The sequence below is a fragment of the Panthera leo genome, chromosome B1, assembly GCF_018350215.1.
Source record: "Panthera leo isolate Ple1 chromosome B1, P.leo_Ple1_pat1.1, whole genome shotgun sequence".
NCBI classification, from domain to species: Eukaryota; Metazoa; Chordata; class Mammalia; order Carnivora; family Felidae; genus Panthera; species Panthera leo.
Window position 1 is genome coordinate 27,803,500 of NC_056682.1, and position 19,327 is coordinate 27,822,826.

At 40.8% G+C, this 19,327-nt stretch overlaps 1 protein-coding gene across 2 annotated transcripts; it reads left to right on the top strand.

Moving 5' to 3' along the window:
- The first annotated feature begins 936 nt into the window (after window positions 1-936).
- Window positions 937-15,030, top strand: LEPROTL1 (leptin receptor overlapping transcript like 1). 2 transcript variants are annotated; one of them, XR_006201519.1, is made up of 5 exons: window positions 937-1,046; window positions 7,905-7,980; window positions 9,679-9,865; window positions 10,818-11,071; window positions 12,592-15,030. XR_006201519.1 is itself a non-coding variant. In XM_042934440.1 (4 exons), the coding sequence occupies exons 1-4, from the start codon at window positions 1,031-1,033 to the stop codon at window positions 10,932-10,934; spliced, it is 396 nt and encodes a 131-aa protein (XP_042790374.1). In that variant the 5' UTR covers window positions 937-1,030; the 3' UTR covers window positions 10,935-11,133. The 2 variants fall into 2 exon arrangements, 1 of the variants encoding a protein (XP_042790374.1); XM_042934440.1 differs by lacking the exon at window positions 12,592-15,030 and having other exon boundaries at window positions 10,818-11,133.
- The last annotated feature ends 4,297 nt before the right edge of the window (window positions 15,031-19,327 follow it).

The window sequence follows — 19,327 nt, forward strand, 5'->3', positions numbered from 1 at the left end:
CCCATAACGGTTTTTCCCTTTTGTCTTCTAGTTATGCACCCGTTCATACTTCCCTTGTCCCTCCCTTGGGGAAATCTCTCTTATCTAAATAAAGGCTTTCAAAGGACTATCTACCCTTCTTCCTAGCAATTATCAGTCCCAATTTTACCTTTTGCGGGGGGGGGGGGGGGGCAGGGGGGCTGTGTCTCTCTACAAACTGCAAGCTCCTTCAGGGCAGAAACCGCATCTAGGTTTGCTCACCGCAGGGCCTAGCCCTGTTCCCACACATAGTAAGCGTTCGATACATTTGTAGGATGACTTAAATGTATTTGTACCTCTGCTTTCTCCTTTTTCCTCTAGCCCTGCTACTACTAAAAACAAAAACAGCGATTCTCACAGACTCCCAAGAGATCGGATTTGTATTTAAATTTGTATTTGTTTGTAGTGGGTCCTGCTGCTCCTAATCTCTGGAGGTGGGTCTCAACAGAACCCTAGCTGTGTCGGAAATCGGGGAGCCAAGTGCAGACGTTCTAATTAGCCTTATTTCTCCTACTGCAAAGCAAGGGAGAAGAGAGAAAAGGGTGCGCTTTAAAGATCACATTTAAATGATGATCCTCCAAGGACATCCCCCCATGCCTCCCAAAGCACGGCGGCTACTCCCGCTCCTTTATCCTCCAAGAATCTGGGAGGCTGCGGAATCCGCGACGAAGGCTTCGGAGTGGAGTTCGCCCGAGCCTGAGGGGAATATGGGCATGGAACCGAGGCGAGGACTGAACGCCGGCGACCCCAGCGAGCCGCACGGCAGCGAAGCAGGGAAGGTGGCGGCCTGCCCGACCGCCCCCAGCCCGGCGCGCCCCCCGCGCCCCCGCGCGGGCGCGAGTCGCCGGCGGAAGTGCTGCGTCGTGCACTTCCGGGTGTTGTCTGGCAGCCGCCGCCGCCGCCGCCGCCGCCGCCGCCGCCGCCGTGCGTCTCGGATCTCCCGGCCGCCGCTACCGCCGCCGCCGCCGCCGCCGCCGCCTCAGATCCTGGAGCCAGGAGCGACGTCACCGCCATGGCCGGCATCAAAGGTGGGCCTGGGGCGCAGGGCGCCGGAGGTCTGGGTGACCGCCCGAGGGGGGGAGGGGGCCCCACGCGGCCCCCGCCTGCCGCCTTCCCGGCCCCGGCGCGCGCCGCGGGGTCCCCGCGCTGGCGGCCGCCCCCCGCCCCTGGACCCCCGCCTCCGCCCTCGCAGCCTCGTAGCAGAGCTGGGCGCGGCGCCCTCCGGGAAAGGCCGGCGGGCGCGGCGGCTTCACCGTCGGCGCCCGCTTTCTGCTGATCTCGGCAGCCTCTGTCCCACCCATCGGCCCCCGTACAAAGAATGAAGTGGTCCGCGGTCTGCGAGAGTCCCGCAGCGCCTCGGGCATCCCACACGTTTTGCAGGAGTTTGCATCCGCGAGAGAGGCGAGCGGAGAGTGGTTTTGAGGGGGATGAGGCCGCTAGAGATGCCAGTTACGTGAAATCAGTGTCATTTGCCGCTTAAAGGCACAAGTGCGATCTTGGGGTGCTGAGCCGAACCGAGTCCCTCCGGAAAGCCTTGGAAGGACTTGGGGACGGTTCTTTCCGGAGCCTTGGCCAGCATATCCACTCTCAGGACCTGTGCTCGAAGCTTCACTGACTCCAAAAACTGATGCGTTTTGATTGTGTTTTGTTTTTCCGATAGTGTTAGACCGTATGAGCGACCCCGAGGTGCTCCTGTTCTCCACAAGTTGCACGTTGAGGCTTTTACATTTCAAAGTTTCAGTTGGGTTTTTTTTTTTTTTTTTAATAAAATAGTTTAAAACTTCATGGAAAATTACTGGTTTATTCGTATATTTCCTTTAGAAATAAGGAAGGTTGCAATCTTTCCAGTTGTTTGGTAATTTTGTCAGTGTGATTAGAAATACCATTGACAACATTTTCAACTTTTTGACCACGAATTACGTTGGTTTCCTGACCTGCGAATTGTAGAAGGGGCAGGCATGCAGGAAATGAAGAACTTTGATAGTGTTTTTTTCTGCATAATTTATTTCCTTCAGGACAACTTTTATTGAACTGCTTTCCCAGAGTCACATTCTTACTCTTTCTGGTGTATTTTTAATGTCTGAGAACATTTCATTTCCGATATAAAACTTGGTAATTTGAGCAACAAAGATAATTTTTCGATCTGTTTTTTGAACTGTAATAGACCTTTTTGAATCCTTGTATGGAAAGGCATTTAGGGTAGAATGCTGTGGTTTTAAGGATGTGGCCAGTTTCCTAGTTCTTCCCCATTTCCTCAGTGTCATAAACGTAGGGAGTCTCTGTTGTAGGAAAATAACTGTAATTTCCTTCTCCGAATCTAGGAAAATATGAATCAGGTGAAAGTGCCACAGATGGAATTGTACTTACACTTTTGGTTTCAATAAGATTTTTTGATTGTTATGATTGTTTATCAGGATATTTTCTTTCTGTTGGGCTATCTTTATATTAAGCAGGAGTGTTGCTATCATTGGAGACCATTACTTATTTCTTAAGACATATTATTCGGTTATGTGTTAGATTTTTCTAGCAACTCCCAGGTTAGGGAACTGGTCCCTGCTACTCTAATTTCTTTGTAATCACAGAATCAGCACCCTGTCTCGAGAGAGTTTAGATAATTGGACTGTTCCATCATCCCTAGCCTAGAGGCTTTGGGAGTAGAAACTAGACTCATCTAAGTTTTGCCCTCCAAATGTTTCATCACTCATTTACAGTATAAATTCTTGCCTTATTGATGTGTCATCTGGGGCATCCATTTATACACGAATGATGAAATTTATGTATAAATCAGCCTAGTTGCTGATTTCATAAGATTGGAGAAACTTCACAAGTTTTGAGAACACTTTTGAGCAATTTAACCCCATTGTTTTTGTTTTTGTTTTTGTTTTTGTTTTTGTTTTATTATATCCAGTATGACTGGGCAGTGAGATGTCACATGAAGTTTTTTGATACTCGAATCTTACCTTGTTTTCATTTTCTGTTTATTTAAAAGAAATCTTTCATTAACTTTTTAAGAGTGTACTCAAAAAAATTTAGACTTCCTTTTTTGATAAGAACATAAATAATTGTTCTTTGTCATAAAAGAGTTACCCCCCAGAGACCATCAAGTAGTAAAGCTACTTGCCTTTTGGCCAAGATTACCATAAACCAGTATGCTTTTTGAGGTTTTTCTGCCTGATTTAAATTTTTTTTCAGTCTCCTTTCTCTTGTCAGAGGGCAGATCTTGCTTATGTGCAGTTCTGCCTCCTCTTTCTCATTTGTCTCAATATGGGAAATAAGATCTTCAAACTTAGAAAATTTTATGTCCCAGGTTACATGTAACAGTGATCATTTCTGGGTGGGGAAAGTTACTCTTCACTTAATTTTGTTCTGGCTATATGAATTGCTATTGAAAAAATACTATAAATGAACATATATGATTTAAAATTCTTTTTTTATTCTGCTGAAATTCACACACAACAGTGGAATCACAAAAATGAATAAATCAATGTCGGCTGAATAGGAGCCTAAGGGTCTATTTATAAAGAATGGTAGATTTAGTGTACGGGCTTTGTGACATCTGCTTTGTCTCTTTAGTGACCCTTGTTTCCTCCAGGATTCTAAATTATATTCTGGATAAATAAGTTGTTACTATATAGTATTTCTAGTGGTGAATTTAGCTGTTTGGCAACTACATTGAAAAAGTGGAGATGGTTCCCTGAAACTCATGTGACGCTGTATGTTAATTATACTGGAATTAAAATTTATTTAAAAATGGAGATGGTTTTTACTTTTTTAGCATGCCTTATAACAAATATCTTTAGTGTTCTCAGAATTATTTGCATTTTAGATCTAATCCAGTTCTCATAGAAGAAAGAACTGACATTCAGATATTATGATGTAGGCAGTAAATGGCTAGTAGGGTCTAGGGACCCATTGTCTTCTGATTTTCAGTTATGTGCTGTTTTTACTCTGGTGTGATCTTCCCCTCCTCTTCCCTTTTGTCCTTTTCTCTCTTTTTCTCCCCTTGGTTTCCTTTTATGCATTCTACAAATATTTATTATTCAGTGTTGAGAGCTGGGGTGTGAGCATCAACAACAGAAAAACTCTTTCCCTGCTGTGGTGGCGCTAACAGCTTGCAAGGAAAGACAGATACAAATTGATATAAAATTATAGCTGTGATAACTGAGCAAAGGGGATGTGTACAGGGCAAGAGAGCCTCTGCACATGCATGGCTCTCTGCCTGGAACGCTCCCCCCAGAAATCCTCATGATTCAGTTCCTCAGTTCATACAAATCTCTGCTCAGATGTCACCTCATCAGCGATGCCTTTCCAGGCCACTGTGTCTCAAAAAGCGCTCCACCTTCTTACTCTACCTGGTTTCTTTCATAGCACTTGACATTCATTTGCTTACTTTTGGTTTTTTACCATTTTGTTCTCCTGTTAGAATGTAAGCTTCATGGAGCAAGAGCTTTGATTTTTTTTTTTTTTCATTGCTTTATCTCTAGTATCAAGAACAGTGTGTGACACAGGTGCTCAGTAGATATTTGTTGAATGAATGAATGAATGAATGAATATGATAAGGGGAATTGGTCAAGTCAGGAGGTTTGGAATAACTTCACCGAGAAAGAAACGATTGAGCTGAGATCTTAAGGACATAGACGAGTTCACTTGGAGGAAAGAGGAAGGGAATGAAACCAGAATACAAGCTTCATGAGTGTGGAAGGGCCTTGTCTGGTTTATTTACATAAATAATCTCCAGCACCTGTTATATAGTTGGTTTGCAGTAAATATTTCTTGAATGAAATGAATGAATGAAAACGTATCTGAAGTAGAAGGACAATAGGTACAAGGGCCCTGTGGGGGAAGGAGCCTGCTGATTGCCAGGAGAGGAAAGGCCAGTGTCATTGACGTGCAGAGTACAAGGGCTAATAGCCTGGTGTGAGTGTGTCAGGAGAGTAAGCAGGGCCAGATTTTGAGAACCTATTTTGAATTGAACAAAACAAATGACAAACTCAATATTTTCCTCACAGTTTACATTTCACTCCATTGTAAATTTGAGGTTCCTCACTTGCTATAAAATAAAAGTGCAGGCTTTTTTCTTTCCTTTTTTCTGTAATTGAAAATATAATGGTATTATGGACTAAGCAAATGTGTTCAGGTTTTACATGACCTGCATCGGTGATCTAAGGGAAAACCAAATCTGCCGACCTACCACGTAAGTGGATGTCCTTGATTATGACCATTTTATTTATTTATTTTTTAATGTTTATTTATTTATTTTGAGAAAGAGGAAGGGAGAGAGAGTCTCAAGCAGGCTCTCTGCACTGTCAGCGCAGAACTGACATGGGGCTCAGTCTCACAAAACATGAGCTGAAATCAAGAGCCAGACGCTTAACTGACTGAGCCACCCAGGCACCCCAATTATTACCATTTTAATTCAGAGAAAGCTGTCAGTAGTACTGAGCAGCATTTAACCCCTTTACTGTTAATTTTGGTTTATATATGTTAGCTTTTGTCCTGGTAACTTTTAGTCCTTCTACAGCTCTTTTGGATTTTAATGTTTCTGTTAAGGTTAATAGACTGCATTAAAAACAAAAAACGCCTAAGTTATTCTTTTAGCCAGTGCAGTTGCAGAAATATAGGTTATATAGAACTCAAAATAAATTGATCATTCGTATCTTTGCTTAATTCTAAGCCACTAATAAACTGCCTATTCAAGAAAGTTGTTTCTACTTACTAATATATAGTAAAAAAAAGTTATAAAACACAACGCTTTGTGTGTGTGTGTGTATGTGTGTGTGTTTAATTTTAGAAACTGTGTTTCACCTATAGAATGTGTCTGTAGCTTGTGATATCTTAAAAAGTGATACCAAAGAAGGCTTGTACCCATTATCCTGCACATTTTCTAACATGTAGGAAATTACGGGAGGAAACCTAGCTATAGTTTTGTAAACTATGTAACATTTTTAAAAAATTTTTAGGGTTTTTATTTACCTTTGAGTGAGAGAGACAGAGCATGAGCAGGGGAGGGACAGAATGAGGGAGACAGAATCTGAAGCAGGCTCCAGGCTCCGAGCTGTCAGCACAGGGCCCGACGCAGGGCTCAAACTCACACACTGCCACATCATGACCTGAGCCGAAGTCAGATACTCAATCGACTGAGCCACCCAGACACCCCCATGATAACATTTTTTAAAAACTAAAACTAGGGGTTCCTGGATGGCTCAGTTGGCTAAGTGTCCAACTCTTGATTTTGGCTGAAGTCATGATCTCGTGCTCATGGGGTTGAGCCCTGCGTCGAGCTGTGCACTGACAGTGCAAAATCTCCCTGGGATTCTATCTCTCTCTCTATCTCTCTCTGCCCCTTCCCTGCTTGCACGTGCTCTCTCTCTCTCCAAATAAATAAATATTAACAAAAAAATAATAATAACTAAATACTCCCCTGAAATTTCTCTGACTTGATCTGTAAGAGTTAGTAACTGCAAATTTATAAAACTGTGGAGAAGATGAAATCAGATATTTAAAGCACCAGGTACATACCGGCTGCTCAACCGACAGCAGCTCTCTCTTCCTCTCACCCCCACCCCAGTCTTTGTGAGTCAACTTTGGAGGAAAGGAAGCCATCTGAGTAACTTTTGAAACCATGTAAGGTAACACAGATTAACTGTTTTATAAAGATATGTAGAGGACATTAAAGGATATAACATTAGCTCACGTTTAGGATTCACTTGGCAAACTGATTAAGAAAACCCCTGACATTCCACCTTTTCCAGACAGTTATTTTCAAGCTTTCATTTTCTTAGGAAATCTTCAGGGTGCTTGATAAAATTTCAGAGTCCTGGGCTGTGGCCCACAAATTGGCATTTTTAGGAAGCATCCCAAAGAATTCTGCAGATAGTCTTTGAAATACAGTGGAAACAGTGTTATGGTCTCAAGTGCCTCCAGACACATGGGTAGACCAAAATTAGTTGACTAAAATTATTAACTACCAGTATCCTTGGATACTTTTACTAGTTTTGAGCACAGTGAGGGTGCATGTGCAAGAAGCAGGAGCTGATCATGAGAGACTTTCCCATTTGATAAGGTTTCTAAAGTCTAGTAAAGCTGAGAAAGCAGAGTTTCTCCACATCCTGTTTTTCAAACTGTAATGATCTGTGGAGTAAATATAACACTAATGACTGGAAGAGCATTGATCTGGGAGGCTAGGATATTCATTAGAATTGGAGACAGTGGGGCACCTGGGTGGCTCAGGCTGTTAAGCGTTCAACTTCGGCTCAGGTCATGATCTCATGGTTCGCGGGTTTGAGACCCCGCGTCCGGCTCTCTGCTGACAGCTCAGAGCCTGGAGCCTGCTTCAGATTTTGTCTCCCTCTCTCTCTGCTCCTTCCCTGCTTACGCTCTGTCTCTCCTTCTCTCAAAAATAAATTGAAAAGAAGAAAAGAAGAAATGGAGACAGTAATGAGGGAATGTGGTGGTGTGCCCACAATAGGTCAGGGCCTTGAAAATCAGTGTTGCTTTATGTTGCTTTGAAGATGACCCCAAAAAACTTATTTTGAAACTATGGATAACTTACACTTTTGAAAATAACTCACTTTTTTTTTTAGTGTTTATTTCGAGAGAGTGTGCATGCACACAGGAGTATGAGTGGGGGAGGGGCAGAGGGAGAGAATCCAGCCCAGTGGAGCTCGATCTCATAAACCATGAGATCATGATCCGAAGATGCTTAACCAACTGAGCCACCCAGGCACCCTTGAAGATAAATCACTTTTAATGCATTCGTTTTTTGTGTTTTGCTTTTTGCTTCTGGGATCACAGGTAATGTTCAGATTGCTAATATTAATATTAATAAAAATAATATTAATTTAATATAATTAATATGTGTATTTGATTCTTTATTTACTTTGCAGCTTTGATTAGTTTATCCTTTGGAGGAGCAATTGGGCTGATGTTTTTGATGCTTGGATGTGCCCTTCCAATATACAAGTATGTAAAATTTTTGTCTTTTTTAGTGTTTTAGGGTAAATTTTTTCTACTTTTAAAGCTTTAAATTTTTTTTTAAATGAAAGCTTCTACTGTAGAAGTAATCCTAAGAAATGTTCATTTACCAAGGACAAATCTTTTTAAAAGTGCAAAAATCACTTTTTGGTTATTGCACTTCTGCTCAGTTTTGAGCATCTCTTAATAAAATTAAAGACAAGAAAATTTAAAATATCTTTTCAGCAAAAAAATACCAGAAGCAGGGTCGAGAGACAGTTGACTAAGAAAATAAAGTCATGTAAGCAATTATTTTCCATAGGAAAGAACTTTTAAAAATTTATAGGATAGATTAGTAAGAAAAATAAAACTAAATAGAAAAATCAACAATAAATATGAAAAAAGAACTGCAAGTTACTAATAAGCGCATGAAAATATACTCAGCCTCTCTCAAAATTAAATGAAATCCTTTGGTGACGGTAAGAGCTGGGGCAAACAGGCACTGTCGTGTATGAGAAGGGAGAGGTATAGCTTCATGTAGTCTCTCATCTTGGAAGCCAGTTTCCTTGTAGCTCTTAAAGTCTATATATTCCTTGAACTAGCCCTTCCACTTAGAATTTCTCATACAGGTCTCCTGGCAGATGTTTACAAAGGTATGTGTAGTGAGGGGAGAGTATGGATGTTCATGACAATCTTGTCTGTAATAACAAAAAAACCTGGAAGTATCCTAAAGGCCTGTCAAAAGAGAAATGGTTAAATTATAATATGTCCATCAATGGAAATAGTAGGCAATCTTAAAAACAATGAGGAGGAGCCAAGAGCTGTGAGTGCTGATATATAAAGATGTTCAAGATACATTGTTAAATGAAAAAGTGCAATGATTCATATTGTTAAAATTTATCCGTGTGGAAGTATGGAAGGATCCACAAGAAGGTTGTTAGGAGAGCAAGAGAGAGAAAGTAGGGAGACATGGGCAGCTTGGAGTTTTCACTTTTTGTGCTTTTTTTTTTTTTAATTGACTTTTTATGTTGAAATGATTATGTATTATCAAGAAGTTGCAAAAAAATAGTACAGAGAGGTCCCCTGTATCCTTCACAGGCTTCCCCCGGTGGCTGTCGTACATAACTGTAGTTGTATTATCCAAACCAGGAAATTACACTGGCACAGTACAATAGCTAGACTGTTGATTCAAAGCCATCTATTTTCTATATTCTAACTTAAAGTCTTCAATATTACTTTCAGTTCATTTTCTACATTTTTATTTCAGTATTTTGGGAGTTCATAGTGACCTAACGAGAGTTTAGGGATGTTCCAGCTTTACCCTGAGAAGGCTGTCATTCATCAAGAAGTCAAGGGCATGAATCTTGAATTTTAAAAATTACTGTTACTATTTATATTTTCCATATGCCTCTTTATTTATAGCCTAAAATAAGAAAAATAATTTTGGTCCTTGATTCCAACTGCTATAATTTATAAAGCATTTTTTTAACATAAGGAATATTTAATCATTGTGTCATAATTCACTTTAGGAATACTATGATTCTAATTATTACTATTTTCAGTGTTCAGGTTATTGTTTATTTTTAAACTATGTCTTGTTTTGAACCTTGCAATATTTCTTTGGTCTTTATTTTTTAAAAGCGTATATTATGTGTAGGAAAATGACATAGATAGCAAAAACTACATTAACTTATTTTTTTTTTCTAGCCAATACTGGCCTCTCTTTGTTCTGTTTTTTTACATCCTTTCACCTATTCCATACTGCATAGCAAGAAGATTAGTGGATGATACAGATGCTATGAGTAATGCTTGTAAGGAACTTGCCATATTTCTTACAACAGGCATTGTTGTCTCAGCTTTTGGGCTCCCTATTGTATTTGCCAGAGCACATCTGGTAAGTGTATATATTTTTCTATGAACGATTTTACATCAGACTAGGTTAAAATTGTCTCAGGAAAAAGGATAGAGATAATCTTTTGTTGTTAACTGATAAAAATGATATTGGAGAGGGCCGCCTGGGTGTCTCCGTAGGGTCAGCGTCCCAACTCTTGATCTCAGCTCAGGTGTTGATCTCAGGGTCATGAGTCAGGCCCCACATTAGGCGCCACGCTGGGTGTGAACCCTACTTTTAAAAAAAGAGGAAGAATGATACTGAAGAGCATGGCTGGGGTCTTCGGCAACAGTTGGCTTACCAGTTCTTCACTCTCAGAAGTGGGCACATCCTCTCACCCAGTGCTTAACAACCACAGGCCGCCCTCTGTAACTGATTAAAGGCCTGAGGAGATAGTGTGTTCTTTGCATGGGAAAGTGTGAAAGAGGAGAAGGGCCTGAGCTCTGTATACCTGGTCTTTCCTCCCAGACTCACCAGTCAGATTCATTCCCCCATCTCTGGGGACTTAGAGATGCCAGGGACTGACCACCCTTCCACATGGAGGGGGGGATTACTCCCCCTACTGCTTTAAAAGAATGTACATGGGTGTGTTTTCGTTTCCGGTACTTTAAATTTAATCTCTCTAGATAAGATTTTAGATTCACTGAAGAAGAGTTGGAGCAATTTCTTCATGAGCATTAAGTTGTAGAAGTCTCTGCTGCCTCCTCAGAATCCAAAAGTCTAACTTTTGAATAATGATCATTTTCATGACTTCCTGTCTTTTTAAAGGAAGCAAATTAAAAACAGCAATATAGAAGGACCATTAAGTGTTGAATAGAGCGAAAGTTACTATCACAGATCTTGCTTGTTTTTATATCATGATTGGCATAGAACTAGAATCTAGATTTGCTTTTCATTTTCTTTCTGTTTTTCCTACATCTGTTAACTTAAGTGTTTATCTGTCTTATTTCTCTAGATTGAGTGGGGAGCTTGTGCACTTGTTCTCACAGGAAACACAGTCATATTTGCAACTATCCTGGGCTTTTTCTTGGTCTTTGGAAGCAATGATGACTTCAGCTGGCAGCAGTGGTGAAGGAACTACTGAACTATTGTCAAATGGACTTCTTGTCATTTGTCGGCCATCCGCGCGCACAGGAGATGGGGCAGGGATGCTGAGTGGCACAGCAAGCCTCTTGGGGGTGTTCTCAGTGCTCCCCTCTCACTTTTATTGTAAGCATACTATTTTCACAGAGACTTGCTGAAGGATTAAAAGGATTTTCTCTTTTGGAAAAGCTTGACTGATTTCACACTTATCTCTAGTATGCTTTCTGTGGTGTCCTGCTGAATTTGAGTATTTATGTGTCCCTGTTTAGTTATTTTTTTTTTAATCAACATGCAATGTTAAGCATTTTTAAAATGTAATAACCATTTGCATTGGTTAGGAATTAGATTTCTGCTGGCTATTACTGGGCTAAAGGACATCTTTTGTCTTAAAATTATTTAACCTCCATTGCAAAAAGTTAAAAAAAAAAAGTTTTCAATCAGGATGACATCACTCCCAATTTTATGCAGACCATTGGCATACCTTATAGACTGTACACTCAGTACGCATATAGCTGCATTTATACCTCAGAGGGGCCAAGTATTAATGCCCATGCCCTCCATAAAGGTTGCTGGTTTTGCCAGTAAGCAGGTGTTTTGTGGATTGAAAATTATTTTACGGAATTGCTACAAAGGAATGCTTTTCTTCTCAGTCGTTAGAGGAATTTATTGTTAAACTCAAAGGTAAGCGTGTAAAACCAGATTTTTGAGATGGTTTTTATTTATGTCTATTATAGATAGAGTGAGTTGCATTATGGGAAGAAACGATGTTGAAATTCCATTTTTTTAATCCTCTATTTATAAGTGAAATGTTTGATCTTCTATCAGCCTTTTCATATTTTTACTGTGGGTGAAGTGGAACATACTACTGATAAGGAAAAGTTGTAGTGTGCATCATTTAGACCGGGAAACCTTTCCCTGCTTCCTCCTTTTAACTTATTTTATACGTTGTATATATTAGGTAAATTAACTTTCCAAATATAGTTTGATAACACTTTAAATTAGAGGTGTTGATCTCACCTGGAAAGTACTTGCTATGCTCTACATGCTGAGTGCCCTGCCCCGCAAGGCCTTGACATGATTAACAAGTGACTTGTTAGTCTTGCACATAAGTCATGCATTAACAATTTAAGATTTAGACCATGGTAATTGTAGTTCTTACTCTCTAAGGTTATATCATATGTAATTTAAAAATATTTAAGACAAGTTTCCTGTATACCTCTCAACTTTTTTGATTTTTATTTCATCATGATAGATCTGCTGTTTCCTTTTAAATGGCACTTACTGTGTGAATTAATGCAAGGTAGCCAAATCCAGCTGTATAGCAGCTTCAGACACAGAAGACCTGACCAAAAAGTTCCCAGTAACCAGGCATGATCAAATCGTTGTGGTCATTTGCATCTCAACAATTATCAGTACCTTTTGCAAGAGCTAGTAACGAAGATGTTCAAGTTGGTCCGACAGTATTTTGTTGGGATATTTGTGTGATTTTTCACTATACTTACATAAAAATCGTTTTGCCTTCAGACAAAACTGAGTGATCATGACAGCTTTTATATAAAATTTATTTCTGAAGAAAATGGGAACCCATTTTGGGTTTGTTCAGCTTTTTACTAAAGATGCCTAAAGTCCACGTGTTTTATTGCCAGGCCCAGGTGGTGACTCTAGCTGTGAGATGGGAAGCAGAATGAGGTACCTGCGTGTGGCTGTCCCGCTTCTACAGCAGGCTGAAGACGGCTTGCAGTGTGACAGTGATGTAGCCCTAAAGGGGATGGTACAGGCGTGCATGAATTAGCTGGCCATATCGTTGGGAACTCAGTGCGTGGGATCTACTTGATTCTTTTTTTTGCAGGAAGTACACTCTCTGGCCCTTCCCGTTTTCTGTTCTAGAATATCAGTGCGGTGCACTGCGACTATTCTATTCACTTGGCCATAGACTCTTTCTCTAGCAGCCGCATATTTCTGTGTCCTTGTTGCGTTGGCAGCATTGTGTCTCTCGTCTTGCACACGAGCTTGACATAGTGCTGTCTGATCTCTAGGCTAGTTCTTTGAGCTGTGAATTTTCCATAGAACATGCACTGATACCGCATTGCCATTCTTCTACGGAAAGAAAACTTTTGATGATGAAACAATAAAGATTTTAAATATCTATGTTACTTTGTGGGTGTTTTTGAAATGCAAATATGCTGCACACTTCAGCTCCTGAAGTGTGTGACTCATTTTAATAATGCAGTATATTAGTCATGAATGTTAGACTTGCAGAAGTTTCACTTCCAAAACAGAATTGAAACTGTAGTAGTAAATATTGCAAGGAAGCCCTGTGATTTTGAGCTATAGATTGGTAGAAGTAGGTTGGGGAAGTAGAATTTTTAACTAGCCCTTTACAAAAAAGCCATAGAGGATTCTGTTGACCTGAAAAGACTGTTGATAATCAAATGTCAAGGTTGTACCTGTTCTTAGATTTTCAGAACCATTTTTATGACCGTATGTTTTATTGTGTATTTATTACCATTCATTATTGGAGCATTTGGCTTTTTGCAAACCTTTCAAATAGTTAAGGGCAAGAATCTGTGTGGCACAGTGTGATTCGAGAAAAGTACTGTTCTCTTTTATCAAACGTGAATCTTGTCCCAAGTTGTCCTAATTATATAATCTCATTATATGTTTTAAAAAGTTTAAACCATAGTTTCTTAGTGTTTGCTCTAACATGATTGGGGGGGGGGGTGTTGTCAAGATAATCCATATTTCTAGAGGAGACTCTGGAACATTTACATTGAATGTGACGAGATTCAGAAGTTTCAGGTCACTTTAAATCAGCACGTCAAATTTAACAAGCAGCCATGCAACATTACCGTTAAGTGATGTGTACGTTTTACAGCTCAGGATGCTTTATAATTTATAAAATAGGTGGGAAATTCAAAATCCTGTTTCTTCCATTAAGCCTGTGTTATCCTTTCTCTTCGTGAAGATTAAGGAGCTCTTATTTTAATGCCTCCCAATTTTCTGGCACTCCCAGGGAAGAGAATACATCCCGTAAAATAAATATTCCAGATAACTGAAGCTTATCTCAAAAAGAACTGACAGTTGTTTTATTTATTTTGGTGAAAGTATTAAATGGGTCATACACTCTTGTACTTCCTTCAAATATATTAAGACATTTTGCGTTTTTCTTGGTAATTTAGGGTTGTCATAAATTATTTCCCCTTCTTTAAATGGCCCCAGACCCGTATTTTTCTAGAACCGTGTTTTTTGCTGGCTTTTCTTACAACTGAGTCTGTACCTAGCTCTCCTTAACTTACTTTGTTTCTAGTTTTCTAAATCTGTAGTACATTAGGAAGAGTGGAAAGTTGTCAGGGAAGAAAAATGAGGTAACCAGGTGGACTGAACCAATAATGTAACGTTTCTGCACACGGTACCTCAGTGGACCTAGCGAGGTGCTCCCACCTCTTACACAAAGGAAAGGCTGTGTGACGAGTCTTCTTCCTGTTGAAAAGGCTTTTTAAAAAACTGTAGCTGGTAAACTGTACACCAGACACGGGGGTTGTGACAGAGAACACGGAGGTGTGACTTGCTGTGCCACAAGAGAAGCCTTCCAGTTCCACTTTCCGAACTTGAGGAGTTCCTTGTACTTGAGTAAGCCCCTAACTGATTTCTGAGAGCTTATATCTCTCTTCACCATTTGTTTTCAGTTGCAGAAGGTCTAGATCTAAAGACAATTTTACAGTTCACTTTTACTGGACGCTCTGTACTGTGTATTTTACTTCCAGTCGCTTGAAGATTATTTGAATCCATCCTTGGGTTTAGGACCATGCCCTGCAGTCACAACAACTCAGATATTGTTAAGCTTGTAAATTCCCATCAGAGGGAATAAAACCATCAAACTCCCAAGGTGTTTCCACAAGTCACAAGAAATTAAAACCATGTGACCATGAAACGTTCCTTTTTTGATTCTAGTTGTTTCCTTGTTTGTATTCCTTGCGGTACTGACGGAAAAATCGGGAATTTTTGTTTTAGAAGCCAGTAGAATGGCTAATACTGTGAAAGAGGAAGTGTTGCAGTTCACAGCCATAGAAACCATCAAATAGAATAATATAGAAGGAAACAGTATTTTCATATCTCTCTGTAAGAGCATTACTGTTTAACAATTTAGTCATCTTGATTTATAGTGTGGCATTTAATGTCACATGTATCTTTTTCTCTTTTGGCTGATCAATGTATTCTGTAATATGTAAATACAGTTATGACCTAGAAGTCAGTGAACTTGTATAGATTTGCAAACCTCCAAAATAGATATTTTCCTGAAAGCTGGATACACTTACATAGAACATTTGAGGATTGTCTCAAAGTGTTCACAGTTGGAAAACTCCCTAGATCTAAATGAAGATGGATGGATTTTAATTCACTTTTGTCATGGTCTAAATCATCAACTTCCAAAATATAGGTGAGAATCAGCTCCAATACCTAGTTAATGAGTATAGCAGTGAAGAAAAGGGTAGTAGTCTCCCAGGGATTAAAACAAAAACAGTTTTGAGCCATACTCCATGCTATGACATTTGTCATTTACAAGCATAAATGGCTTAGTGATTCTGCTCATAATCCAGTGCTTTAAAAAGTGTTTTAAAAAAGATATTACTACAGAGGCACCTGGCTGGCTTAGTTGGTAGATAACTGTGACTCTTGATCCCAAGGTTGTAAATTTGAGCCCATGTTGGGCATAGAGCCTACTTAAAAAATATATCCTATAGACAGAGGGGGACACACACACACACACACACATGCACACACACATACGTGTGTGTATGTGTGTGTGTTTCACAAAAACACCTTCCAGACACTTTAGAGTGTCCAGCTGATTAGGTAGAAATGGTCTATACTCCACCTTGGCTATGTCACTGAGACACTTATGCTGAAACTCTGTTAGGTTCAAGTTTTTTATCTAGAAAAGGTCTTTTTTTCCAATGGCAGGTTTATACTACACTGACAGCATTTAGGTAATATTGGGGGATAGGAAAAAAAATAGGAATACAGTCCCTCTTTGAACTAGTAATCTAGTTAGACACTCAAGAAGGTTTCAAAGGAAGCTGATTCCTATCCGATTCCTATACATGCCAAAAGGGAAGTATGGGGGTTCACAGGAAGAAAAGATTTGGGAAGCAAAAGGGAGGTAGAGGGTAATTTCCTGCTCTGCTTTGGCCCATCTTCTGCTGGCAGGCAGGGTATTGGCAAGATGAGCATTTCTCTGGAGCAGCATTGTAGTGTTGGCTCTTAAGCTTCCTGGGATTCAGGGGCAGCAGAAATCATGGCGGGCGCTTCTTGATTCTGACACCCTCACTCTGGATCCCAGATACAATGGAGATGTAAGAGGGGTGGAGATTTAATTTTAAAGTAATAACCAAGATTTCTGATGAACTGTGTGGGAAAAAGAGAGGAGTCAAGGGTGACTAACAAGTTTTTGATAGTTCTGTCAGGGGATTGGGGGGGTGGGGGGGGGGGAAGTAGGGAGAGTCGAAAACAGCAAAGTCTGGACCGTATGTCCAAACTACTAGTTCGTCATATCCGTTTGTTACCTCGAAGTGACAGCACTTGCCTTGTTTCAAACCTTTACCAGACAAAACAGTACTATTGACGCTTGAACCTTTGCAAACTCCTGAGGGTGGACATTGTGGCACGCGTCGTGGCATAGCGGTTACACCGGGGGCTCTGGGGTACACCCAGCCCATACTGCTAACTTGCTCTTGGACTAGATGTGCAACCGTAAGTGAGTTATTTAATCTGTGTCTCAATCCCACAGCTGCAAAATGAGGATAATAATAGTAGCTACCTCAAAGAGTTGCTGTGATGTTGAAATGTGATGTGCAGAGGGCTCACAGCTGATGTTAGGTACTGTTACTGTTTCTTACCAGTTCTCTGTACTGCTAAGCAGTTCCCTCTTACGTAAGTAGACAGACAAAAAAACATTTTAATAATCCAATCTTAATAGAATATATTGCCAACAGGAGTTCCCCCTGTCAGCCTCATAATATCTCTTGGAAATTCTCTACCTACCTGGTTTCCAGGCATTCACTGCAGTAGTTCGAGGTAATCATGAAGACCTGTTGACTGTCTAATTAAACACTGCAGGGTGCCCTGACATGTGCCTCCGGTGGGTTAAGTGTCCGTGATCCTCCTTACCCCCACCCCTGCACCAAACCTGGAAAATGACACACTTTTTTTAAAGAACAGGAAGCTACATTGCCAAACTTGAAACAAGAAGGGAAGAGTTTAGGTGGATCTGAAACTAAGAAATCCCTGAGAGAATGAAAACGCGATCAAATTGAAGAAGAAACCGCAGCCTGAAACGCAGGCGGCAAGCACATGGGAAGACACCGCATAAAATACGGGAGCCATGCCAAGGAGGCCTTCATCGCAAGTGGAGGCGGCCAGAGGCAGGAGGGGGCTCTGGCAACTTCCTGAGGGATCCCCGAGGGCGCTGCGGTGGGAGCAGCCAAGCCAGCAGATCGTTAAGCATCTCTGCATACACTCCCGTCCCCGTCTCACACCTTCCCGTCTGGGGAGGAGGACGTGTTTCCTGAAGTAGCGGAAATGGAAACACCCGAGTCCAGGATACCAGTCACCAAGGAACCCTACTCAGTTGCACATCTTTTTTTATCCCTTACTCGCTGGAAACATGCCTCTCCCTTTAGTCAGGCTGCACAAGCAGGAGTAGCTGATGGTTTAGCCCAGGGGTTCTCAGTAGCAAAGATGAGTTCCTAGGCAGGGAAAAACCAAACAGTTCAGGAGTACCGACTGGAAGAAAGCAAACTGACAATTTACCAGCGAGGAAACAGGTAACAAAAAGAAGCTCCAGGGTTCCAGTTTTGAGAATGGAAACCATCCAAAAGACCATACCAAGTGGTGTACAAAATCAGGCTAATGAAATTACGTTACAGAACATTTTACATTTTTTGCACCCAAGTCCAATTAGATTACCCAAGACCACTATTTTGCTTTTCCTCAGAGGCTCTACCTCATATCACACCAGATTTGATTCAGAGACACATAGTATAACTTACTATAGATGAACCTCTTATTATAGATGAACCTTTCCCCACAGCATATTCTCCTCTCTGTGACATCCTGTCCTATGACAATGAACCTGAAACCTGCTGTCTGCTTGGATGGGAAGGAAGGCAAAAGCTATAGCTGGTATCACACATCTTACATGATGATTTGGATTCCCACCTGAAATATTGCATAGCCCACTATAGGCATTTATTAATTCCACAGACATTTTTGGAATCAGACACCAGGACTACAAAATAAAAATAGAAGGTGGGATGAGAACAAACAAAAGATTCTTGGAGGTCCGTACTACATTGTATCTACCGAGTAGCTGTGTGACTTCCCTACAAAGGGAAGGGAGGATAGGAATGCTTCACAAAAAAAAATGATGTTGGGGCACCTGGCTGGCTCAGTCAGTAGAGCGTGTGACTCTTGATCTTGGAGTTGTGCATTTGAGCCCCAGGTTGAGTATAGAGATTACTTAAAAAAAAAAAAAAAAAAAAGGAAAAGAAAGAAAATGGTGATCGATCTTGGTCTAGGACAGTAATGAACCATTCCAGCCCCCAACCTGTGTGACGGTTAATGTTCTTATTTTCATGTTTGTCTTCCAAAGTATTTCTGGGAATCCCAGGAATGCTTACATGTTACGTGTAACATGCTTGTACCTCAGCCAAACTCTGGCACTGGACTGACTTCCACTTCTCTGCAGCCACCTTTTACCACTTTCTAACTACTTTTCCTCTTCTCCCTATAGCCTGCACCCAACCATGGATAAGACCCTCTCTCTTGATCCTGCAAAGCACATCTAAAATCAGGGTAGGGGCGCCTGGGTAGCTCAGTCCATTAAGCATCCTACTTCGGCTCAGGTCATGATCTTGCAGTTTGTGAGTTTGAGCCCCAAGTTGCGCTCTGTACTAACAGCTCGGAGCCTGGAGCCTGCTTCAGATTCTGTGTCTCCCTCTCTCTCTCTCTGCCTCTCTCTCTCTCTCTCTCTCTCAGTCTCTCAAAAATAAACATTTTAAAAAAAACCTTAAAGATAAAAATAAAATCAGGTTATAACTTTAAACAAATCATTTACCAAAGACCTGAGGAAAAGAGAGAAATTACTACACAACCCTCACCGCCCTCCAAAAAAACAAAAACAAAACTGAATGCTGTATTCACTGTCTTCTACAATCTTGGCCATGCGCTTGCCTCAAGTCTCTAGCTCTGACTGTGCCAGGTTGCAGGTAGCACTTTACCTCCTCTGGACAGTAGGGATTCTTGAAGCCCTTGTGAGGGGACTTATGAGGTCCCCTCACATGAGTCCAGGCCCCCTGCTCCAAAACAGCATCATCTGCAGTA

Excerpts from the sequence above, each read along its gene's own strand:
- LEPROTL1 (XM_042934440.1), top strand. Across the intron at positions 7,981-9,678 it reads TGTGCCCTTCCAATATACAA|CCAATACTGGCCTCTCTTTG; the intron begins GTATGTAAAATT and ends TTTTTTTTCTAG. Across the intron at positions 9,866-10,817 it reads TATTTGCCAGAGCACATCTG|ATTGAGTGGGGAGCTTGTGC; the intron begins GTAAGTGTATAT and ends TTATTTCTCTAG.